General features: G+C 36.5%; 1 protein-coding gene across 1 annotated transcript in view; it reads left to right on the top strand.

Moving 5' to 3' along the window:
* Nucleotides 1-26436, top strand: part of SMCHD1 (structural maintenance of chromosomes flexible hinge domain containing 1) — a gene marked incomplete at both ends in the record, with an annotated part of 136842 nt that overhangs the window by 8534 nt on the left and 101872 nt on the right. Inside the window, 6 exons of the mRNA XM_084252786.1 lie at nt 7863-7938; nt 8483-8644; nt 12820-12902; nt 13545-13675; nt 20246-20360; nt 20456-20575. Coding sequence (XP_084108912.1) covers nt 7863-7938; nt 8483-8644; nt 12820-12902; nt 13545-13675; nt 20246-20360; nt 20456-20575 — 687 coding nt within the window. The remainder of the gene's footprint in view (nt 1-7862; nt 7939-8482; nt 8645-12819; nt 12903-13544; nt 13676-20245; nt 20361-20455; nt 20576-26436) is intronic.

Raw genomic sequence — 26436 nt, 5'->3', positions numbered from 1 at the left:
TTAGCTGTAAAATTTCAGTTTTTCTTGTGTTCATTGGTCATTTATTTGTATTTTCTCCTTTTGATTGTTGATGTCTTTTTTCCTTTTTTGTTTATCTTTGTCTTGGATTTCTGAATACTTTTGTCTCCAGTTGTAACTCCCCCCATAATTTATTATTTGCCTCAAATTTTTAAGTTCTTTTGGAGGAGGTTATGATAGAAATAAAAGATTCTTCAATATAGATATCCTGCATAGCACTACTAGCCTTACCTTAGTGTTGTGCAGTATTAATTTCTTTTTTAAGATTTATTTTTATTTATGCATAGAAGAACTGGGGTGTAGGCCAGAGGTGTGGGGGTGAGAGGATTCATTAGAGACAGAGTAGTGAGCAGAAGCTACTGAAATACACTGCTGAGGGGAGAAGTGGGCAAGACAGGAGAGAGCCACTGTGCCATATGGGGGTTAGCTCCCTGGCTGGGGATTGATTGAACTCATGTTGTAGTAGCTGGTGATATCTTGATAGTGCTGAGACTTTATTTGACCCCTCTGCCACCAGGGAGTTCCTTCTTTTCTTATAGTACTTTTGATTTTACATAAAAAATATTTAATCTGTATAAACAAAAATGTTATGTTAATTCATTGCTTCAAATAAATTTATTTTTACTTGGACATGAAATAAGATATCTTTTTTTTATTATTATATATTTTATTTATTTTTTATTTTTTTATTATTTTATTTTATTTTATTTTTTTATAAATTTTATTGTTATATTCCCCATAAAATTGCAGCCCCCCCATTCTGACCCTAATCCCTCCCCTCCCGCCCCCGCCCCCCTAAAAGTGTCTCTGGTTCATAGTTTTTTGTTGATTTTGATTTTCACTTTCTTATAGTTATTCATTTTCCTGGTCCCTTATTTAAGTTTTCTAGATTCCTGCTATGAGTGAGACCATCCGGTATTTTTCTTTTTCTTTTTGGCTTATTTCGCTGAGCATGATCCCTTCCAGCGCCATCCATGTTGCTGCAAATTGCATGTGTTTATCTTTTTTGAATGCTGAGTAATATTCCATGGTATATATGTACCACATCTTCTTGATACAGTCATCTATTTTTGGGCATTTGGGTTGTTTCCAAAGCTTAGCTATTGTAAACAGTGCTGCTATAAACATAGGGGTGCAGGTGTTCTTTGGAATTGATGTTTCTGTGTCCTTTGGGTAAATACCTAGGAGTGGAATTCTGGATCATATGGAAGCTCTATGTTTAGTAGGTCCAGAAATCTCCACACAGCTCTCCATAGTGGTTGGACCAGTTTGCACTCCCACCAACAGTGCAGAAGAGTTCCTTTTTCTCCACACCCTCGCCAGCATTTGTTGTTGCTAGTTTTTTTAATATGTGCCATTCTCACTGGTGTAAGATGGTATCTCATGGTAGTTTTGATTTGCATTTCCCTGATGGCAAGTGATGTTGAACATTTTTTCATATGCCTGTTGGCCATGAACATTTTTTCATATGCCTGTTTGCATTTCCTCTTCAGAGAAGTTTCTTTTTAGCTCTTCTGCCCATTTTTTGACTGGATTATTTTCTTTGTTGTTGTTGAGTCTCATCAGCTCTTTGCAGATTTTTGTGATCAGTCCTTTATCATCAGTGTTGGGTGCAAAAATGTTCTCCCAGTTGGTGGAGTTTCTCTTTGTTTTTGTTATTGTCTCTTTTGCTGTGCAGAAGCTCTTTAATTTGATGTAGTCCCAGCTGTTTATCTTTGCCTTCACTATCACTGCTTTGGGTGATGTGTCTGTAAAGATGTCTTTGATGTGCAGATCACGTAGTGTTTCGCCTATATTTCCTTGTATATATTTTATGGTTTCCGGTCTTATGTCTAGTTCTTTAATCCATTTTGAGTTGATTTTTGTGTATGGTGTGAGGTAGTGGTCAAGCTTCATTCTTTTGCATGTAGCGACCCAGTTTTCCCAGCACCATTTATTGAACAAACTTTCTTTGCTCCAATGCATAGTCTTTGCTCCTTTGTCAAAGATTAGTTGACCATAAATCTGTGGGTTTATTTCTGGATTTTCTATTCGATTCCATTGGTCTGTATGTCTGTTCTTGTTCCAATACCATGCAGTTTTGATGATTATGGCTTTGTAGTATAGTTTGAAGTCTGGGAGTGTAATGCCTCCATTCCCTTCTTTTTTTTTCAGGAGAGCTTTGGCTATTCGGGGTTTTTTGTGATTCCATATGAATTTCATCAATAATTGTTCTATTTCGTTGAAGAATGACATTGAAATTTTGATTGGAATAGCATTTGATTGGAATAGCATATTGCTTTTGGAAGGATGGCCATTTTAATAATGTTTATTCTTCCAATCCACGAGCAGGGATGTCTCTCCATTTCTTTGTGTCTTCTTCTATTTCTTTTAACAGTGTTTTATAGTTTTCTTTGTATAGGTCCTTTACCTCTTTTGTTAGATTTATTCCCAAATATTTGATTTTTTTTGTTTCAATAACAAAAGGGATGGTTTTTTTGATTTCTTCTTCTTCAGATTTATTGTTTGTGTATAGGAAGGCTACTGACTTTTGCATGTTGATTTTGTATCCTGCCACTTTACTGAACTGATTGATGAGTTGAATTAGCTTTTCTGTGGAGTTTTTGGGGTTCTCTATGTATAATATCATATCGTCTGCAAATAGTGATAGTTTGACTTCTTCTTTTCCTATTTGGATTCCTTGGATGTCTTTCTCTTGTCTTATTGCCCTGGCTAGGACTTCCAGTATCATATTGAAAAGCAGTGGTGAGAGTGGACATCCTTGTCTTGTTCCAGATCTTAATGGAATTGCTTTCAGCTTTTCACCATTGAGAATGATACTGGCTGTTGGCTTGTCATAGATGGCCTTTATGATGTTGAGGTATGTTCCTTGTATCCCAAGAATTTCAAGGGCTTTTATCATGAATGGGTGTTGCACTTTGTCGAAAGCTTTCTCAGCATCTATTGATATTATCATATGGTTTTTATATTTCTTTTTGTTGATGTGTTGGATAACGTTGATTGATTTTCGGATGTTAAACCATCCTTGTGCCCCTGGAATGAATCCTACTTGGTCGTGATGAATTATCTTATGGATACATTGTTGGATTCTGATGGCTAAAATTTTATTGAGGATTTTTGCATCAGTGTTCATTAGGGAGATTGGCCTGTAGTTTTCCTTTTTTGTGTTGTCCTTGTTCGGTTTTGGTATTAGTGTAATGTTGGCTTCATAGAACGTGTTTGGTATTGTCCCTTCCTTCTCAATTTTTTGGAAGAGTTTGTGAAGGATAGGCACTAATTCGTCTCTGAATGTTTGGTAGAATTCATTTGTAAATCCATCAGGTCCTGGCCTTTGTTTTTGGGGAGGTTTTTGATTACCATTTCAATTTCGCTAATTGTAATTGGTCTGTTTAGGTGTTCTATTTCTTCTTTATCTAGCTTTGGGTGATTGTAGAGTTGTAGGAATTTGTCCATCTCCTCTAGATTATTAAACTTGTTTCCATATAACTGTTCATAGTAGTTATTGATTATTCTTTTGATTTCTGCTGTGTCCGTTGTGATTTCTCCTCTTTCATTGATGATCCTGTTTATTTGTGCTTTCTCCCTTTTTTCCTTTGTGAGCCTGGCTAAGGGTTTGTCTATTTTATTGATTTTTTCAAAGAACCAGCTCTTGGTTTCATTGATCTTTTGGATTGTTTTATTAGTTTCAATTTCATTTATTTCTGCTTTGATTTTTATTATTTCTTTTCTTCTACTGGTTTTGGGGTTTTTTTGTTGTTCTTTTTCTAGATCTTTGAGCTTCGAGATTAGGTTGTTTCTTTGAGTTCTTTCTTGTTTCTTGATGTGAGCTTCTATTGCTATATATTTTCCTCTTATTACTGCTTTTGCTGCATCCCATACATTTAGGATATTGGTGTCCTCCTTGTCGTTCAATTCAAAAATTTTTTTAATTTCTTCTTTGATCTCCTCATTAGTCCAGTGGTCTTCCAGTAGTGTGGTTTTTAATCTCCATGAGGTAGGAAAGTTCCTTGCCTTCTTTTTATGGTTTATTTCTAGTTTGATGCCTTCATGGTCAGAAAAGATGGTTGATATGATTTCAATCTTGGTGTATCTGTTGATGTTTGTCTTGTGCCCCAGTATGTGATCGATCCTGGAGAATGATCCGTGTGCGCTTGAGAAAAATGTGTACTCCGTTTTTTGGGGGTTTAGTGTTCTATAGATGTCTGTTAAGCCCAATTGCTCTAGGTCCTTATTTAGAGCTTTGGTTTCTTTACTTATTTTTTGTCTTGTTGATCTATCCATTGTTGATAGTGGTGTGTTGAAGTCTCCCACTACGTATGTGTTTTCTCTGATGTCTGTTTTCAGAGAGGACAACAGTTGTCTGATATATTTTGGTGCTCCTTCGTTTGGTGAGTATATGTTAATGAGTGTTATTTCTTCTTGAAGTATTGTCCCCTTGATCATAATGTAGTGACCATTGGGGTCTCTTTTTATCTTTTTGAGTTTGAAATCTGTTTTATCTGATATAAGTATAGCTGTTCCTGCTTTCTTTTTTGGTCCATTTGCTTGTAGGATTGTTTTCCATCCTTTAACTTTGAGCCTATTTTTATCTTTTGTAGCTAAATGTGTTTCCTGGAGACAGCAAAAGGTTGGGTTTTGTTTCTTAATCCAGGCTGCAACTCTGTGTCTTTTTATTGAAGAGTTTAGCCCATTTACATTTAGAGTTAATATTGATATGTTAACATCTGTATTTGCCATTGTGTTTGTCTTTCCTTTGATTTTATTTATTTATTCTTTTAATAACTTTTTTTTTTTTTTGGCCTTCTTTCATTGTTATTCGTCCCTCTGAGGTTCTGGCTTTAGGACTCCTTGTAGTATTTTTTGGAGTGGGGGTTTAGTTGCAATGAAATTCCGGAGTTTCTGTTTGTCTGGGAAGGTCCATATTCTTTCTTCAAAGAGGAAGGAGAGCTTTGCGGGATAGAGTATTCTTGGTTGGCATCTGTTTTCTTGGAGTCTGTTGACTATGTCCCTCCACTCTCTCCTTGCCCGTAGTGTTTCTTCGGAGAAGTCTGATGTCAGCCTGATTGGCTTTCCTTTGAATGTTATCTGTTTCTTCCCTCTTGCCAGCTTCATTATTTTTTCCTTGTCCTGGATTCTTGGGAGCTTTACTATTATGTGTCTTGCTGTATTTTTTCTTTCGTCGTGGAAGTTTGGTGTTCTTCTTGCTTCTTGTATATCAATTTTCAGCTCCTTCTTCACATTTGGGAAGTTCTCTTCAATTATCTCTTTGAATATTTTCTCTGTTCCTACTTCTCTCTCCTCTCCTTCTGGTATTCCTATAACTCTTATATTTCCTTTCCTCATGGAGTCAGATAGTTCCCGAAGTCTTTCTTCATTCTTTTTCCTTCGTACTTCTCTTTCCTTTTCTGTTTTGGTTCTTTTTATTTCTGTGTCTTCAAGAGCACTTATTCGTTCTTCCATTTCATCAATTCTGCTTTCATTGCTTTTCCCAGAATTCTTTAGTTCTTCCACTAATTCTTTGATCTCCTGCATTTCTTTTACTTCCCTCTTTAGGGACTCAATTTCATTCTTCTGATCGTTGATTATTTTTCCCTTATCATTGTTTTCCTTTATGACTTCTGTCAGTTTTTTAATCACGGCAATTTTAAATTCTCTTTCTGGAAGGCTCAGAAGTTCTTCCAAGTTACTGTCGTTGCAATCTGGGGGCTGGTTTTCTTTTTGTGGTGTGCTTTTTCTCTGGAGAGTTGCTAGGTTGCGTGTGGTTCTTCTCCTCCCTACTGTCTGTTTTCTAATTTGCCGTATGCGTTGGGACACTGTGTTGTTGGGACTGGCCGGCATCTTGGGTGGGCTTCTCTTCTCCCCTCTGGTTCTTCCAGGAGTCATCTGTCAGTTTCAAGCAGTCTTTATTGGAGAAAGGTCCCTGTCCTAAAATGTTGATGTGGGGACACACTCCCCTGTGCGCCTGGTCTGCCCCGGCGTTGGGTTCCTGCTCCCCCTCTGGGCTTGGACTGCAGGCCAGAGGGGGTCTGGCGTGGGTGAACTTCCCCCGCTCACCTCTGGCTCCTGAGGAAGCCTTCTGCAGGTAGTCTTTACTGAAGAAATGTCCCTGTTCTAAAATGGTGATGTGGGACACACTCCCTGCGCGTCCGGTGTCACGCACACTCTTCTGCGTGCCTGGTCTGCCCCGGCTGTGGGTGCTCGCTCTCCCTGTGGGCTCAGACTACTTGTTCAGAAGGGGCCGGGTGTGGGCTAACTCCCCAGCTGGCCACTAGCTCCTTCAGGAGCCTGTGCTGGCTACAAGTCGCTAGGTGGCGCCAGAGATCTCTCCTAGAGCCCTTGGGGAGCTGATTTTCCACCCTGTGGGACAGGGAGCAAAGCGGGGATGGTAGGGTACACCTCAACGGCTTTGGGGTGCTGTGTCTGCCTTGTGCCCCACCGTCGTGGGGAACCCACGCCCCTAATTTCGTGCCCCGGGTCTCAGTTCCAAAGCCCTCAGTTCCAGGACGTGGGCTGGAGCCCAGTTCAGTGGCGCGGGAATGGCGCCTTTTGCACCGCTCCAGGGCCTGGGCGCCTGGTTCCTGCTTACTCAGGGAGGGACCTTCACCTCAGTGAGGACCTCCGCGCGTCTCCCCGCAAGCCTAGGTCGTCTCCCAAGCCTAGGTCGCAGGCGCGGGGACCTGGGCAGCCTTGATCCTGGTCTGCACTTGCTTTTCAAGCGCGCAGAGCGCGCAGCTATCCGCAGAAGCTTACCGGCAGCCTGGGCTGTGTGCGCTTCTCCCGGGGTCTTTGTTCTTCTCTAATGGCGCCCGGAGCAGTTTGCTCACTGCCGCGGTGAATCCTGCAGGGTTCGCGTCAGCTCCCGTTCAAGGGGTGTGGTGGCTGCAATAGTTCCTTTCCACTCACAGTCCCGCTTGCTGCGTCGTTTGTTCTTGGTGGCCGTTTTGGTTTGTTGTTTTCCTCCTCTCTGCGGGTCAGAGAGTGCAGCCTCTGTGGGCGGGGGAGGGGAGCAGGGTTCTGCGCTTCCCTCCCTTCTAGTCCTCTTTTATGGCCACTTTCTTCTTCGGGTAGTTTGCTGGAGTCACTCGTTTATCTTCCGTGTCCCAGTTCTCACTGGGACCTGCCGCTTTTCCTCCCTATTAACTTTTTTTTTTTTTTAAATGTATTTGTTTATTTTTTTTTAAGATTTATTTATTTATTTATACAAGCACTGGGTACAGTCAGAAGCACGGGAGGGTGAGAGAATTCACCAGAGTCAGAGCGGGAAGCAGAGCAGGCAGAAGGACCAAAGACACTGCTGAGGGCAGCAGCGGGCAGCAGGAGAGGTCTGCGCGCCATGTGGGACCCTCTTCCGGTGGCCGGGGAGCAGCCGGGGATTGAACCGGCGCTGCAGAGGCTGTAGGCAGCTTCGCAACCCGGCGCTCAACCGCTGCGCCACCAGGGAGGCCCCCCTATTAACTTTATTTAATGGGAGATCTTACTCGCAGCGTCTCCTCACCGCCATGTTGCTCTGCCGAAATAAGATATCTTTACCTGAGAGATCCCTGCTATGTTTAAACCTTTTCGAAATATCCCATCTGACCTCTCTGTTTCTATGTGGCATATAATAGCGGGGGTGAGGGTGGGGTGGGGGGGTATCTTGTTAAGTAAATAGGTAATTTATTAATAGATTTTGCTTAATTATGAAAAGGCAAAATTTAAAAAAAAATCTCTGGGCCTATATTCTTAAAAAATGCAGTGGTCATTACACAATTATACTATATTATCAGTATTTTCATATTCTTGTGAACTTAGAGTGCATTTGGTTCCTTTGTATAATTATGGTTTTTTCTTTTTGTTTTGGACAGACACTCGGCATTGCACCTGAAGAGAAATTTGTTATTACAACAACAAGTAGGAAAGAAATTACTTGCGATAATTTTGGTAAGCAAACAATGATAAATTCATGCTTTTACATGTAATATTTTTAGTATACTGTAAGGCAATAGCTTTTTTACAGAGATAAAGGTAAGCATCTAAAACTATTGATGATTTTGTTTTAGAGGAGTAGTTGATTGTAGTTAGGGCTACAGAAGATCAGATCTTGCCCAACATCTAGCCACAGATTTTCTATGTGGTTCCTCAAGAAGCTAATTCTCCTAAATAACTTGGATTCTCCCATTAACTTTTTTTATCCAGTCAGATTCCAAGATATGTTAGTTTTTCATGCCTGATTTATTCTTTTTGAACTTAACCATTCATTTATTTTGATACACTCTGATGTAGTTCCTCTTGATTTAACTTAAGAATTGAGTGTTTAAGATGAGCAGAAGTATTTGGGCCTATCAAGTGACATCCTTAACAGAACACAAATGAATATATAGATAAATTGTTTTGGGGGTCAGGTATAATTTGCATATTCAAAATTATAAATTCATTATACTGCTGCTGCTAGTCTATCCCTTAAGATTTTTTCTCTTGATTACAGATGAAACTGTTAAAGACGGAGTCACTCTATACCTGCTACAATCAGTCGACCAGTTACTACTAACAGCTACAAAAGAACGAATTGACTTCCTACCTCATTATGACACACTGGTTAAAAGTGGCATGTATGAATATTATGCAAGTGAAGGACAAAATCCTTTGCGTAAGTATTTCATTTATAATAATTTTGGTGAACTGTTAATCTCCTTTACACCTGATTGTATGTCCCACTCTTATTTTTTAAAAATTCTCTCATTATGTTTTATTAGAGGTTGTCACCAGTCATATGAACTTCCTTACCTTCATCACAGTATATATCTTTTTCTGATTAAGTCATCTTACTTCACAGTATAGATCCCTCTCCTTTAAAACTAACCTAGTGTTAGAATTCATTCCTTTTCATCTGATAAGAAATCTTTTACCTACACATCTTTCCATAACCCATATACTTTCCTGATTTACTGGTCCTGGCCTCCTTTAGACTTGGTCCAGTTGAGAAAATATTTTATCTTGCAAATTATATAACTTAACTGTATAATAAGTGGTTTGAGTTCTGGTCCCCATTTCTTTTGTCATTTCTTTTCACCTTTACTACTTGCCAGTTGTTATCCTTCTTTTTGATCAGTTGACTTAGTATTTTTTTCTGCTTCCTGCCAAAGTGATAAATACTATTTAGATGTTTGTTATAAACTTTCTTATTAAAAGTGGTTTTTCTCATTATATATGCATTGTAATTTGTAGGAAAATAGAAAACATAGATAAACAAAAAGAGCATAAAGGACAACTGTATCTCTTCTGCACAAATATAACTGCCACTAACACATTGGTGTTTATCATTTCAGACCTTTTCGTATATATTTTTTTCTTTTTAGTGGTTTTATGTGGTGTATACTACTGTAACCAACTTTTTTGTTTAAGCTAGAGTAAGCATCTTTAATACATATATCATTATGTTTGATTTTGATGGTTATACAGTATTTAGATAACTATTTAAATGGTGTTCTGTCGTTAGATATTAAGGATTTCTGTTTTCTTATTGTTACAAGTGCCTGAACATTCTTGTGACTAAATTTTTGTGCACATTCTTACACCTATCTTAAGAGTACTAGCAGTACTATTACTACTATCAGATGTAGTGCCGAGCAATATCCCAAGAGCTTTATGCACATTATTTTGTTTAATCCTTAATTTCTGTGGTAGCTAATGATTGGTAATGACCCAGATTCGCAAAAGAAACTGAGGCTAAGAGATTCCAGATAAATGAAGAAAGGGGATTAGTAACTTTTGGTACCAGGATTTGAACTTAGCAAAATGACATCAGAGCTTGAACTCCTAAACAGTATATTTAATACCTCTAACATTTTTCTGTTTATACAAAAAAGCTCAACTTCTCTTATCTTAAATACATAATCTTTTTTCACCAGCTGCTATCTAGTTTTTTTCTTTCTTTATAGCAAAACTCCTCAAAAAAGTTGACGGTATTCACTATTAGTAGTGTCTCTCTTCTTCCCATTCTTGCCTTTTCATTCTACTATACCAGCTCTTTGAGGGTCACCAGGGACTAAATTCAGTGATCAATTTTCAGTTCTCATTTTACTTGAAGTGTTATTTGACAGTTTATTACTACTTCCTCCTCAGTGTAATCTTTACTTAACTTTTAAAGAGACCACAATTTTTATTTTCTTTCTACCTCACTCAGTGCCTTCTCTCTTGTTTATTCTTTTTTTAAGTTGAAATATAACTGATATTTCCCCATTTTCTTTTTTTAATCTCTCGTTTTTATTTTTTTTTTACTTCATTGGTCATTATTAAACAATAATTGCTTCCCCTTCCCCCCTCAGGTGTAGTCCCCATAGAGTTTCCTTCACAAATGCACCTGGGCACCATACTTATTCCTTGGTCCCTTATCTCTCTCTTCTTCACTTAGTGATCCCATTCATTCTCATTGCTCTAAATAATTAAATCTTTATGATAGTGACTCCCAAATGGAAGTGGTGAAAAATGGTCATTTTTAATTAAATATCGAAAATAATCTCAGGCTGATCTCCTGAATTCCAGTTTTTTCTATCCAGCTGCCCATATGGCATCTCCACTTGAGTATCAATGATGGGAACCCAGTTCTGAATCATAACTACACAAAATTTTCCCGTTCTAATTGATCATCACTATTTTTCCAGTTGCTTAGGCCAAAAATCACATTGATTCTTCTTTGTGTCATACCTTTCATTTGATCTGCTATGAAATTCTCTTGGCACTATCTTCAATGTTTACCTGGAAATGACTATTCTTACCACTTACATTGCTAAAAGTTGGTCTGAGCTACCATCATATCACCTAGATTCCTGCAGTGGTTTCTTAACTTGCCTCTTTTCATACCTGTTCACATAATGAGAGGTCAGATTGTGATATTCTTTTATTAAAAACATTCATAACACCCCATTTCACTAAAAGTAAAATCTGAAGTCTTTACAGTTACCATCTTGCCTTAACAACTGATAGCTCCCTGTTTCTACAACTATTCTCCTTGTTTGTTCACTCCATTGCTGACTGTATTCTCAGCTTATGGCCCTCTGTCTAGAATGCTTTTTCCCCCAGATAGCCGCTGTCTCATTCCTTCATCTCACTCAAGTCTTGTTTATCTGTTACCTTCTCAACAGAACTTTACCTTGTTAAAAAATAAAACTCTGTTCCCTGTATGCTCTACTGTTATTTGATACCTTTGTTCTTTTTCTTCTCCATCGTACATACCACCTTCTCACATGCTTAGAGATTTTATTTATTGTTGTGATACTGTATTTCCCATCTTCTTTCACAAGAATGTTCATGCCACAAGAACAGGACTTTTGTCTTCTGTTCCTAGAACAGTGTCTGGCAAATAACAGGTGCTTACATATTTCATAGTGAATAAATCTTTAATTTTCCTCTGGGGATACATTTCTAAATGTGTATAGTTGTGGAGTCAATTGATTTATTCATTTTTTAGATTATTTATAGATTAAATACCTTCCAGTTTCATTTGTACTGTCACGAATATGCAGAGAATCTCACTGTTTAAACTCTTGCTTTGGTGTCTGTGACTTTACATTTCTGTTTCTTTCCTTGTTTCTGTTCCTTTGCCTTTGGTGCTACTTCTGGTTATTCTCAACTGTATGGTGGATATTTCTTTAAATCATGCTGACCATATCGTTTTATATTTTTCTCTTAGTGAGCTGATCTAAACTGTGACTATCCTGTCTATGTTACTGGAGCAAAAATCTTTATATCCCACTTTCTTGATTCTCTCACTAAGTATATTATCTATCTGGTGCCCTGTAGAACACCCCACTCATTAAACTTGATAAGGGAGCGGTAGGTCATCTCATCTAAAACTGAACTTTTCTTGCTCCTCCTTAACTTTTTCCATTATGGGAAATACGATCATTTATTCAGTCTATTAAGAGCAAATATTTTTAAGAGCAAATCTTGTCTTTCTTTTTCTTTCTCATACATCCAAATTTCGTTCATTCTGATATCAAATCCTAAATGTTACTCATTTTTCTCCTTCCAAATTTAAGTATTTTTTTCCATCCTTTTCCTGCAGTGTCCCTTTTTCATTTTCTAGAGTTATCATCATTAGCCAGATCCTTATACCTATCTGATTTGTAGTGATTGCTTTCTGAACACCTTTGAGCATGTGGCATGCTTGCTGGAGTGCCACTCTGTAATTAATTATAGATTTAACTGAATTAAACTCCAGTGGAAGTAAGAGACAAATTTGGTAGTTAACATTGCTGTACCATTGATAAATTGAACACTAAGTTGGTTATGTAGTAGAAAATTAATTATAGTTCTGTGTCACACATACCATGCCATTTGACAAGTTACTCTTAGTTATAAGGTTTCTACATCTAAGTTAGCTCTTAATATATACTTTTATAGTTCCTTTATTTTTGCCCCCATATCTCTAAATGTGTGTACGTTTGACTTGTGCATGATATAATTACATACTACAGACTACTATATGATTTTATGGTTATGGTTTTCTGTTTGTCTCTTATGTCTGTATGTCTGTCTTTAGATTATAAACTCCTTGAAGCCAGGAATCATGGCTGGCTGACTCATGATGTGTAGTGCCATACAAGTACTGGTTGATGACTACTTTTTTATGCTGGTGGTGATTGGTGATGATGCCTTTATTATGTATTATATCATTAGGATCAGGATAATACTTTAATTCTAGCTCTTTGGAAAATAAAAGTGATGGCTTAAGGTACTTCAGAGTTTCTTCTACTTTGAACTTTTACATGAAGTACCTGAAAGGAAAATGTTAAGCAATAATGTATTCTTATTCTCTTACAGCATTTGCTCTTGCAGAATTAATTGACAATTCATTATCTGCTACTTCTCGTAACACTGGTATTAGAAGAATACAGATCAAGTTGGTAAGAAAATACTACTGTAAAGCAATTTAACTTTTCCTTTTATAGACTTACTACAAGTTCATTGGAGAAAAATTAGAAAAAGATAAAAAGTAAAAACAATATCTGATGGCTCTTCGTTTATTGTCAGTTTTCTTTATGTGCCTTTTCTGTGCCTATTACCGTACATGTATATGTGCTCAGAGTGTACATTTTGTTTTTTCTTGTGTGTAATTTTCTAATTTCCCCATATGGGACCATTGTAAACATTTGCCATATGAATATTCTGCAATATATATATTATTTTATTGTTGCAATTGGCTTATTGGCTATAAAATAAATTGTTGATTGGTCTACTATTGTTGAACCATAGTAGAGTTTTTTCCCCATATTTTTGCCATTGTAAGCAATACTGGCATGATGAACATCCTTATGGTCTTTGCCCATGTCTCTAATTAGTGCCTTAAGCTAAATTCTGAGAAATGGAATTTCCAGGCTTAATACCTGAAGATCATACATCTTGATTTATATAGCTCAGTGATTTCAGAAAATTGTAATAATTTGTGCTTTCATCAGCAGTGTATAAGTGAGCGCATTTAAATATTTAATTTTTCATGTTTGTGATATTGATTTGCATTTTCCTGTCTTTTTGAACTTATTTCATAGCTTTTTGATGAAACACAAGGAAAACCTGCCGTTGCAGTGATAGATAATGGAAGAGGAATGACCTCTAAACAGCTTAACAACTGGGCCGTGTATAGGTTGTCAAAATTTACAAGGCAAGGTGACTTTGAAAGGTTAGAAACCCTTACTCATTTAATATGCAGCTGGCTATTTTAATAAGGATAAGAATTCTAATATTATCCATACTTTTGTTATACACGATGCATTGGAAGTTTTGATGTTGTCAGCATACTTAGATTTTTTATATTATAGAACTTTCATGAGCAATACTTAGAATTAGTCAAAACTACATAAGATTTTACCCTTCCATCAAGCAATTATTTTTGCATTTCTTGAGGTATATAGGAGTAATTTGATATGTTGAGTACTTTGGAGCTTTCTCTCTTTTCTTTACTTGTTTGATGACAGCTCTATAGCCTCTAGAGTAGTAGAATAGTTTTATTTTTTTAATTTTTTAAAGATTTATTTATTTATTTATACAAGCACTGGGTACAGTCAGAAGCGTGGAGGGTGAGAGAATTCACCAGAGACAGAGCAGGGAGCAGAACAAGCAGACAGACAGAGGACACTGCTGAGGGCAGCAGTGGGCGTGGCAGGAGAGGTCTGCACGCCATGTGGGACCCTCCCTGGCAGCCAGGGATTGAACCAGCGCTGCAGAGGCTGTGGGCAGCTTCGCAGCCCAAGCTCAAGCGCTGCGCTGCCAGGGAGGCCCTAGAGTAGCAGAATGGTTTTAAACAAGGTTTTAGAAATCACCAGTTGCCACTTGCAGTGTATCTAAGAAGTCACATGTAGTTCTTTTGAGCTCACTGCTGCTCTGCTTTCAGGATTCTGCTGTATAAAACATAGCTGTTAAGGAATAGAATCTAGAAAGAAGCTTTGCATCAGAATAAACTTAGAGAAAATACTCTGAATGAGGAATGCCAAAACATTCTAGAAACTGTTAGGGATATAAAGATTTAGATGTTTGGGATATTAGCTGAATTCTGAATTAGTTCTCAGGAGCAGAAGTCTTGTTATTTTAAGTTATATTGTGTATTTCAGGTAACATAGTTGGAAAGAATCCGTTGGCAGTATTTGTTTATGTCATGTTTTACTCTTTGCTATGTTAAGAAAAGTTACCCAAATTTAAGGATCAGCCCAATGTATTAAAAATTGTATTACTAGCACATTTGCATTCTTATTTCTGAAATTTTATCACCCTTGGAATTTTCATCCAATTTGTAAAGAGTTAACAGTATCTTGGTGTGAGGCAATATAATGAAGAAGGCAAGTTCTGGAATCATTTCACCTAGTTTGAATACTGTCCTTACTAGTTGTATGACATTGACCAAGGTGTTTTATTTATCTGTGTCTGAATTTACCCACCTGTTAAGTGGAAATCATGTCTTAAAAGGTTTTGTGAAGAAGGTAACTTAGTACATGTAAATTCCTTAGGATGAAGCCTGATATTTTGTAAGCAGTCACTAAATATTAAGCTGTCATTTTAGTATTATTTTCTCATCTTAGCCTTAGACTTTTCTATAACTATTCTTTTTCATTATTTTCATGAATACATGCAACTTCAAGGATTTATAAAATAGCCAGGTAGAAAGCAGAGACCTAGCCTTAGGATTGTCTAAGGATAGAATTTAACATATAGTAGAAATGTTAGAAGGGATGGAGAGGAGATATAGGTTGGACAAACAGTTTAGAAAAATAACAGTTCAATCAAATGGAAAACTAAAAGAAGTAGGTCCTAGTTTATTAAAATTAAGTCTTAGTATGATAGTGATACCTGATGGGGTTATCCCAATATTACCTCAATTAAAAAATAAATAAGTAACATTTTAAAACAAAAGTAAATAATAGAATCGGTTGGTTGATGTTCACGGAAACAAATTGCTGGTATTTTGACAAAAATTACATTGAATCTACATAAAAATTAGAAATAAACAACATATTGACCCAATTGAGTCATTCTATATATGAATATAGAATATCTCATCTATTTTTTCTTTGAATTATTTCATGAGTATTTTGTAGTTGTCCTCATATAGAGTGTATTTTATTTGATTTATGCCTCAGCATTTATGCCTAATGTATATGGGGAATCTCTGTATCTTAATTTTTGCTATGAATCTAAAACTGCTCTAAAAATAATGTATATTAAAATATTTAATGATATACAATGAAAAATTTTTTAAATAACAAAAATAAATAAAATTAAGTCTTTACTAGACTCACATAACACTGACTCTACACATCTCCTGATCTTAGGACAAAAAAGTGTTTTACTTAACCCAAATGTTAAATGAATTTTAATTTTTCCAAGAGATCTACCCGTTGCTGGTTTTGGTCTTTATATGTATTTTGTTCATAAACTGATCAGTTGTTACAGCTGTATATAACCATGCTGTCTCTTGATCCACTCCTCTTTCTGATAGTATCATAGGTACGCCCTCCTTCCCCTAGCTTCTTAGTGATGTAGACGAAATTATCAGCTACTTTATAGTTTGCAGTTTATCTTTTACTGGCTACAAGGATAGATGTCGTAAGAGACAGGCTGTGGAAGAAAAGGAAGGACAGCCTAAAAGTACAAAATAGCTGACTGCCTTTGCCTATAGCTTATGTTGTAGTAGAGAGAAAAACAAGTGAACACAGAATTTATGAGCATCTCAATAAAGATAAACTCATGCAATTTGCAGCAACATGGATGGAGCTGGAAGGGATCATGCTCAGCAAAATAAGCCAGAAAGAAAAAGAAAAATGATGGATGGTCTCACTCATAGCAGGAATCTAGAAAACCTAAATAAGGGACCAGGAAAAATAATAACTGTAATAAAGAAGAAATCAAAATCAACAAACAACTATAAACCAGAGACACACTGTGGGGAGCGGGTGGGATCAAAATAAGGGGGGTGCAATTGTATGGGGAATATAAAAATAAAAAAATTTTAAAAAAAGAATCAAAAAACCAAAAAAAAGTATTGGATAATATGTTAGAGCCTGATAGGCACTTTCTTTAGGTAAGATGGTTAGGAAAGAGAAGCTTCTTTAAGATATCATTTGAGCTGTGCTTTGAATAATTAGAAGAAAATAGCCATTGAAGATCTTTGGGGAGTGGGGTGAGGGTATTATATTCCAAGTGGAAGGAATACTAGAATAGATAAACATTCTGAAATTGTAATCAGCTTTTTTTTGTTTGTTTGTTTGAGAGGTGGAAAGGAGACTAGTGGTTACAGTATAACGGTTCTTTGTAATTTTTACTCACCTTGGTACTGCCCCTTCCCTCACCTTTTTTATTTTGAAGAATTTCAAGCCATAATTAAGTTGAAAGAACATTATTAGGTCTGATATATCCTTCACCTAGATTCATCAATTGTTAACATTTACCACATTTGTTATTTCTATCTGTATGCAGATGCATACACTTTCTCTTCATATATCTTTTGAAAGTAAGTTGAAGACTTTATGACATTTAAGAAATACTAGGGCATGTATATATACTTTAAGTAGGATATTCTCATAGCCCTAATACTGTTGTCACACTCCAGAAATTTATCATTGATTCAAAGTCCATATAATGTCCTTGTTCAAATTTTCCCTCTCATGTCTCTGTTGCCTCTTTTGTCTTTGTGTCTTTTGTGCTTTCATTTTTTGCAGTTTTCATATTGGTTGTAGAATAGTTCACAGCCTGGATCTGAGTGTTTCCTGAGCACTATTCTTTTCCACAACATTTTATGAGCAGACCTATTTCTAGGCCTGGTATTAGAGTATCTTAATGGTCATTGTTGTCTTTGTTTTTATTATTGGTATGCCAATTTAAACCTTTTTATTACATTTTTATTTTCTAGTTTTTTCCTCTTTAATTCACTGTGTGCTTTTGTTACCATTTCTCTTTTCTTTTAGAGTTTATATGTGTGTGTATATATATTTTTTTTCAGTTTACCCTTGAAATTTTATTTTAAAGATTTATTTATTTATACAAGAACCGGGGTATAGGCCAGATGGACGGGAGGGTGAGAGGATTCACCAGAGACAGAGTGGGGAACAGAACAGACAGACTGCTGAAATACACTGCTGAGGGGAGCAGCGGGCGCGGCAGGAGAGGTCAGCTGTGCCACATGGGACCCTCGCTGGCCGGCTGGGATCAAACCCACACCGCAGAGGCTGCGGACAGTTTCACAGCACTGCGCTAAACCGCCTGCGCCACCAGGGTAGCCCCTCCCTGTCCTTGAAATTTTAAAATGCATAGAGTTATAATTTAAGTATCTCATTCCTCCCATGTTGAGAAATTTGGAATACCTGAGTTCTGATCACTTCTTACCCAAAATGTTTTTGTTCAGTATTTCAAATACTACTTTTTAGAAATTTCAGTTTATACATACCATGTTTTTCCAACACATTCTTTTAAAAAGCTATCATGTTTTAAAAATTACCTTTGCCTTTACTATATTATGATAACCTTGCATGTCAGATTGTGCTTGTAGGAACATTCCTTACAAGCAAATCTCTTGGTGATAAACTCCCTTGGATTTAATCTGTAAATTCTTTATTTAGCTCTCTGTTGAGAGATTTTTCTCTGGACCATTTGGAGATAATATTCTACTGTCTTTTATTGTTGGTATCAAGACCTGCCTTCCTATTTTATCCTCTTTCAGCTTTCAGCCTGTTTTCTAGTTCTTTTTTTAAAAAGATTTATTTATTTATTTATTTATGTAAGCACTGGGTACAGTCAGAAGCACAGGAGGGTGAGAGAATTCACCAGAGCCAGAGCCGGGAGCAGAGCATGCAGAAGGACCGAAGTACACTGCTAAGGGGAGCACTGGGTGGCAGGAGAGGTCTGCGTGCCATGTGGGACCCTCCTCAGGTGGCCGGGGAGCAGCCAGGGATCGAACCGGCGCTGCAGAGGCTGCGGGCAGCTTTGCAACCCAGCGCTCAACCGCTGCGCCACCAGGGAGGCCCACTTTTTTATTTTTGATGTTTACTGCAATATGGATTTCTTTTATTTATCCTGTGTGGGCTCTCTTCATTTGGATCTGTAGAACCATGTCTTATTGGCTCAAGAATGTTTACAGCTGTCTTCCATTCTCTCCTCTCTTTTTAGAACTACACTTAAACATGTGTGAGATATTTTCCTTCAGTTGTTTTTTATTATTTAAAAATTCTTTACTAGGCAAAGAACTTTATTAACCTTTGTTTCAAATATAATATCCCCAGGGTTCTTCAACTTAATTATCTGTGACTAATGCATTGTGTATAAGCAAAACCTGAGAAGAAATGTAGTGTCAAAGGGCATGAGCCCAAAAATAATATAAATCTAGATTTTATCAGATCAATGAACAAAATTTTAAAAAGGAGTCAATATAAAATAGCAGCTCTCAGTAACTCTTCAAGTTTTACTTCCTTTAGAAGTTGACTCATTTCAGTGCTTGCTTCGGCAGCACATATACTAAGAAGTTGACTCATTTCAGTTTACTTCATTTTTGGAACCTCATCCAAATTCTCCACAAGATCTGGAACTTCATCATCATCATCTTCTACAGTAACAAACGGTGCCTTTCCAACCAGATTCTTTGGGCTTAGCGTCAGCCAGTCTCCATAAATTAGTTAGACTTTTTGCACCAAGCTGGTTTAAGATACTGGGTAGCATTTCTGTTAGCTGCTTTGTTTTAGTATAGCCTATAGTGATGAAAATGTTTGCTGGTAGAGATGCATGAAATGAATGTAGGGTTGTTAAGGTAGATCACTGTTACTAGGTTTGTGAACATACTCACCTTTTCAATACCAGAGATATTGTTTACTCTATTTCTTTAAGAATGAAGTTTTTTGCCATCTTTTGTAGCTATTCTATGAACTACTTTCTTCTTTCTGTGAGTAGTATCTTTCCCATCGACACGCACATGTGCCCACAGGTTGGCAAATTTCTCTTGGTTTGTGAGTTTCTTTCATCTTGTTGAAATGCAAAAGGGCCCGAGCAGGACACCAGAGTTGTACTCAGAGGTTGTGCCCTGGCAGGCCAGCTGAGATTAGGTGTACACACACATACTGGCACCAAAATGGTAGGTAGAGCTATTTCTGTCTGTTAGACCCCCTGTGATATTTTCTGTTCATTTCTTTGCCTCTACTGGATAAGTTGTCTGTATGTACTTTGTATTTTTTAATTATTTTTATCTATGTCATATCTGTTGTTTAACCTTTTCCATTGAGTGTAGTAGTGATTCTAGCCTCACCCCCAAGTCTGTTTATTTCTGATGTTGGGAAATGGTGTCCCTGGTGACCTTGCCTATATTTTGAGAAACCAAGGGATACCTACTCTCCAGAGTGTTGTTATGTTGCGGTTGGATACATGGAAATAAGAATCTCTTTGCCACAATTCCTGTCATTCAGATGATATTTAAAATTTTTTTGAAGCAATTAGTAATTTTGAAGGATCGTTCTAGAGGTAAAGGATATATAAGGATTTAGATACATACTCAGTTCTGAATGCTAATTTCTTAAGTAATTAGGGTGTTCCCAAGAATGTGCATTTCTTAGAGTTTCCAGATGGTGCTCATGCTACTGGTTGGTAGAATATACTGAGAACCACTGTACTAGATGATGGATTGATTTTTGATTCTGATTCTTTTACTTAATAAGAGTGTTATACCATTTACTTTGTCACCTTGTTTAAAATCATTCATTAATGTAAATTTTTATTTTAGTGATCACTCAGGATATGTTCGTCCAGTACCAGTGCCACGCAGCTTAAATAGCGATATTTCCTACTTTGGTGTTGGGGGCAAGCAGGCTGTTTTCTTTGTTGGACAGTCAGCCAGAGTAAGTGAAAAAGATTTCTCATACATGAAAGTTGATGAAAATATTTTCAGTTTAACCTTAGGAATTCTTAATGTACTGTTTTTAATGTTTAACAGATGATAAGCAAACCTGCAGATTCCCAGGATGTTCATGAACTTGTGCTTTCTAAAGAAGATTTCGAGAAGAAGGAAAAAAATAAAGAGTCAATATATAGTGGATATATTAGAAACAGAAAGGTACAGTACATTTTAACTCATTAATTGTAGATTTATTACTAGCATAAGAAAATTTTTTTTCTGATTTCTATCTTAGATACTAATGTTTATTTTAAAATTTGAGGACAGGGAATATTTAAATTAAATTACTTAATTTTCATTATTTTCCTTTAGTCACATGAATAGCAGAAGTAATCATTTATGTGCTTTCTCAGGCTGGAAGTCTTCAGACAACAAGTTGTCTCATGCTGAATAAAGCTCCCTGAGAATTACTCAAGATTATAAACTGTTTCCCTTGCACTAGATTTGTATTTGTAATTTTTTTTTGTATAATAGTCATAGAAAGAGTTGAAAGCAGTAATAAGAAATTAGATCATCAGCAAAATAAATGTCTGATTTATTTCTTTTACAAATTTGCATTTGCATTCAAATTTTAATAAGGAGCATATTAATCATTTTGAATCTTGGTGGGTAACAGTTTACATTGCTGCTACTATTTCAGAAGTGTAGGATCTCCCTCTTCAGGTATAGTTACTGTACCACACGCACCCAACTTGTGTAGTACATCACCATAGTATGTTGTGCTACCTTACTCCTTTGTTCGCTTACCTGCCTTGCTCCCCCTTCTGTATGCCTCAGTTCTATAGTTAGGTTTCAACTGTTAGATTTTAAATATGTCTTTATCTGAGCCTTTGTTTGGCTTCTCTATAGTCCACATATAAGTGACATCATCCAGCATTTGTCTTTCTCCTTGTCACTTACTTCACTTAACATAATCCCTTCAAACTTCATCCATCTTGCCACAAATGTCATGAGTTTATCATTTTCAATTGCTGAGTAGTAGCCCACTGTCCCATTGTTTGTATGTATACCACATCTTTGTGGTCCACTCATCTGTTTTTGAGCATTTGGGTTGTTTCCATATCCTGGTTATTGTAAATAGTGCTGTAGTAAACATGAAAGCGCAAGTTTCCTTTAGAATTAGTGCTTTTTGTATTCTTTGAGCAGATACCTAAGAGGGGAATTATTGGGTCATATAGCAGATCTTTTTCACACCTTTTTTCAAATCTATACTTTTTTCTCTGGACCAGTCTACATTCCCACCATCATTGTAATAGGGTTCCTTTTTTTCTACTACCTTGCCAGCACTTGTTTCTGGTTTTTTTGATAAGAGTCATTCTCACAGGTGTGTGGTTGTATCTGATTGTTTTGATTTGCAATTTCCTGAAAATGAATGATGATGATGATCATTTTCTTATGTGTTTGTTTGCCATCTGTATAGCTTCCTTTTAGAAGTCCTGTTTAGCTCTTCTGCCTGTTTTTTGATTGGTTTTATTCTTTTCTTGAGTTGTTTTTATGAGTTGTGAGTTCTTTGTAGATCTTGGCTATCAGTCTCATTTGAGATTTATGGTGTGCAAATAATTTCTTGCATTCAGTAGCTTGTCTTTTTGTCTTACCTGTGGCTCCTTTTGGTATGTAGAAGGTTTTTAGTTTGATGTAGTCCCAATTGTTTATATTCTCTTTTGTCTCTCTTGCTTTAGAAGATGAGTCCACAAAGATCACCAAAGTGTATGTCATGAAGTGTTTTGCCTTTGTTTCCTTTAATGTTAGTTTCAGTTGTTCTGTGTCCATTTTGAGGTGAGTTTTGTGTATGGAATGAGGTTAATGATCTTGTTTCTTTCTTTTGCCTACATTGTCCCATTTTTCCAACACCATTTGTTGAAGAAGCTCCCTTTGTTCAAGTGTATATTCTTGGCTCCTTTGATGTAGATTAACTGATTTTATAGGTGTGAGTTTATTTTTGGGACCTTAATTCCGTTCCATTCTGACATTAGTGTGCCAGATTCAGTATTCTTTCTTTGTCCTGAACTCTGGGTAGTTTCACTATTATGTGTCTTGGTGTAGGTCTCATTTTCTTTAGTTATCTTTGTTTTCTTTTAGCTTCATAGGTTTGTATATTTAGTTCCTTCTCCAGAGTCAATAAGTTTTCCTCTATTCTCTTTTCCTTCTGGGATACCTATTATTATAGTGCCTCTCATTGTCGGATAATTTACCTAGTGTTTTTTCTTTTCTTTCTTTTTTCCCCCCCTCTGCTTTGTTCCTCTCTTGTACTTGGATTCTTAATGCATTCACATCTTCAGGTTCATTGATTCACTCTTCTGTTTGGTCTATTCTAATGCCACAGCTTTTTTCCAGAACTTTTTAATCTGTTCTACTAACCTTTTACATCCTCTATCTCCATTATATTCTTAAAGCATCAGTTTTAATCTTTTGTTCACTGATTTTGGTTTTGATGACATTAATATCTGAAATTTTAGTATACCTTTGATCCACTTTTCTGTGTTTCCACTGTATTCTTATATATCCTTGAGTTTCTTTATCATGTAATTTTGAATTCTGTTTGTGTCTTTATGACTAGGTCTGGAGATTTGTTTTCTCCCTGTAGTGTATTATTCCCCTGAGTACTGAGAGTCCACATTTTTTCAAACTGACATTAAAAGTATTTCTTCACGGGCCTCCCTGGTGGCGCAGCGGTTGAGCGCTGGGTTGCGAAGCTGACCGCAGCCTCTGCAGCGCCAGTTCGATACCCAGCTGCTCCCCAGCCACCAGAGGAGGGTCCCACATGGCGCGCAGACCTCTCCTGCCGCCCGCTGCTCCCCTCAGCAGTGTACTTCGCTCCTTCTGCCTGCTCTGCTCCCCGCTCTGGCTCTGGTGGATTCTCTCATCCTCCCGCGCTTCTGACTGTACCCAGTGCTTGTATAAATAAATAAATAAATAAATAAATCTTAAAAAAAAAAAAAAAAGTATTTCTTCACTATAAAATATTTTGGTGCATAATACACTTTTAATAACTTAATGGTATTTGTTTGGCTGACTGTACTATAATTATTTTGTTTAGCATTTAGCTCATTGAAAGGTTTTACTTTAATTGCAAAGTCAGAAATGAATACAATGACTGAAATTAATGTCTACATAAAATTTTGCTTTAATATATTTTTCTTAGTATGAATTGTTAGGATTTTAATATCTATGTCAACAAATTTGGGCTTTTAAAATGTACTTGGTCTGTATTATAATGAAATCATTTTTGTGGAAGGTGGAACCTAAATCAGTTACTCTTCTTGTAATAGTACACAGATCATTCCTTTGTGACCATGTCCTTATTTTAAAAAAGAATTGGTGGGGTTGGGAAAGGAAGTAAAATGCTGGCAAATTGGTGGTTGAAAATACTACCTTTTTTTATTACTAATGGACTCAGGGTTTTGTTTTTGTTTTTCATGTTTATTAATCTCTTTCAAAACATTCTACAAAAGGGAATTTTGCTTATCCCACTTTTTATCATTTAAATTTGTTGCTTTTATTTAACAATTTATTTAATATATTTATTTAATATATCTAAATTATAGCATTTCGTCTTGCAATCACAATGCCTTGTAAAATATATTTTCGAAATCATATTTGCCATGTTAAAACTAGTGAAAGATAGGAATTGAGAGTTTGAGTGATTTTTAAAACTATGCGTATGAATGATAAAGCTTAGTTAGAATTGAGACCTTTTTGGTCATCATTTCTGCCACCTTTTCCTTTTTTGTGCTTAGTTTGTCCCAACAAACATTTTATCAGTAAATGTCCCTGATCCTTTTCTTTTTCTGACCAATCCTTTCTGGCCTAGCTTTTTTGGGGGGTTGGGGAGAAGGTTACAGGGAGGTTCCTTCTATTTCTGACCCATTAGTAGTAATTACAATGTGTGTGAGTTGGTGGTTCTTGACCAAGTACTAGTAGTGTTCCTTTTCTTTTTTTCCTTATTTTTAGCTTTTGCAAGATTTTGGCATTATTTAATGCCAGGTTAAATAATAAGATATAAAAGTATAATAAGTATCATTTAACAACATCCAGGTAGTTCAACATCAATGACTATTTATTTATGACTGATAAACTTATATGCTCTTTTTGATATGGACTTTCCATGGCTTTAAGGTTGTATATCATATATGTTCAGTTTTATTTTTGTAAGCCAGTGTACTGCTCTTTATAGAAACCATTCTATTGTTTTTGATTAATTTTAGCAATGGTTTCCAAATTTTTCTAGCTGTCTTCTTCCTAAAACCCTCATCTTTTCTCACCTCTTTATACCATGTCAACAAAATAGATCACAACTAGGGAAATTTTCTGAATATCATTTTTATGTTGTTCAAAAGTAGTGACAGACATCTGAAAAATACAGGTTTCTGACAAGATGTTAAATCTTATATCTCAGAAGAATGTTCCCAAATCAACAAATTAACTTTGCTCAAACTTAATATTCTGCAACCCCTGTCTCTCTTTAACAAGCACCCTTGTGGGTAGCTCCCTGGCAGGCGAGGGGATGGCAGATAGCTTCACAGTGCTGTGCTTAACCCCTTGCGCCACCAGGGAGGCCCTCATTTACTACTTTTAATTCTATCTTTAAAATAGTTATTTTCATCTACCCTCTCTTCCACCCATTTTCAGCCATTGACTCAAACTTTCTAGCTTCATCTTTCATAATGTTTATCATATATTCTATACCACGTTGTTACTTTTATACTCTCAAATTCTTCATGTTCTCACTGGTCTACAATGTTCTCAATAAGTCATCTGCTGGGTGAATGTTACCATTTTTTTTTTTTTTTAACTCTAGCTCCTGTTTCATATTTTTATAATGGTATGTTGCTTTGTAATCATTTATTTCTCATCTCCTCCCAGATGAAGGAAAACCTTTTGTCTTTATAATGAGGTGGAGTCTTAGGAATCTTGGAATTTAGAAGGTGCTTGATAAATATCTGTATAGTAAACTTGCATCATTAGTAAATTCAAACTAATTTACTAGCTCTTAAACTGTATAAAATGTTGCTTGTAAGTTGTAGTAGTAGTGATTTAGTGTGTAGGAATGCATTAGAATGGTTTTGGAGGCTTTATTTTTTAAGAATGAAATATTGCAGCAGCACTCCTTCTGCCCACCTATGACTATGCAGGTGCTTTTCTTCACCACCTCTCTCCCTCTGCAGGGCAGCAGCCTTCTTGCCTGCCCGGGACCTGTACAATGCTGGGACTTCTCACTGACCTCCCTCAGTGGAGGCAGCTCTCTTCAAGGCGGCCAGCCTGCAACCATACAGGCCTCTCTCAGCAGACCTGTCCCTTTCGGCAGCTCTTCCTGCCTGCTTGTGTCTTTTACCCTTCCATCTCTTTCCCTAACAAACCTCCTCTTTAAATATAAAAGGAAAAAAAAAAAAGAATGTAGTATTATATGTTTACTAAAAAAAAAAAGTCAATTAATTTCCTAGACATAATATTTCCATATGTTTCTATATCTGTGTGGTACATTCATGCATTTTTTAACACATAGATTTATAGTTAAAATTGAGTTTATAATTCTTATCCTCAAACATTCCCTCAACATCCACCCTTCCCACTTTTCTTTTGCAAGCTATATATATTTTCTGAATGTGAACTGGGATTCAGGATGAATTTACTTCCTTTTAAGCACAGTGAGGTGGGCCAGTTGTGTCTAAGCTGCATCCTAGTTTTCTTGAACATCGATGGTTGGGCATTGGTTCTGAGTAAGTTAATAAAGTGTCTTAAGCTATAGGACTCATTCCACCCTGGGGTAAACATCCTTATTTTTTTCTGGCAGTTTTAAACCCAGTATTTATTTTTTATTCAGAATTGCTTAGTGTAGGGGGTCCCCTTTATGTGTGCTAGCTTAGCAATCTATATTTAATTGTCCCTGTCCTCAGCATTGTTATATACTCAACTGACTTATATTGCATTTTCACTTATCACTGAAGTTTTTTGAAGCCTGCTCCTAAAACTATGCAAGTAAATCACATTACAAATGTGTCAGTGTTATTTATATAATTGGA

The sequence above is a fragment of the Talpa europaea genome, assembly GCF_964194135.1.
Source record: "Talpa europaea genome assembly, chromosome: 13".
Lineage (NCBI taxonomy): Eukaryota > Metazoa > Chordata > Mammalia > Eulipotyphla > Talpidae > Talpa > Talpa europaea.
Note: the sequence above shows the minus strand (reverse complement) of the source record. Positions and strands in the feature narration are given on the sequence as shown.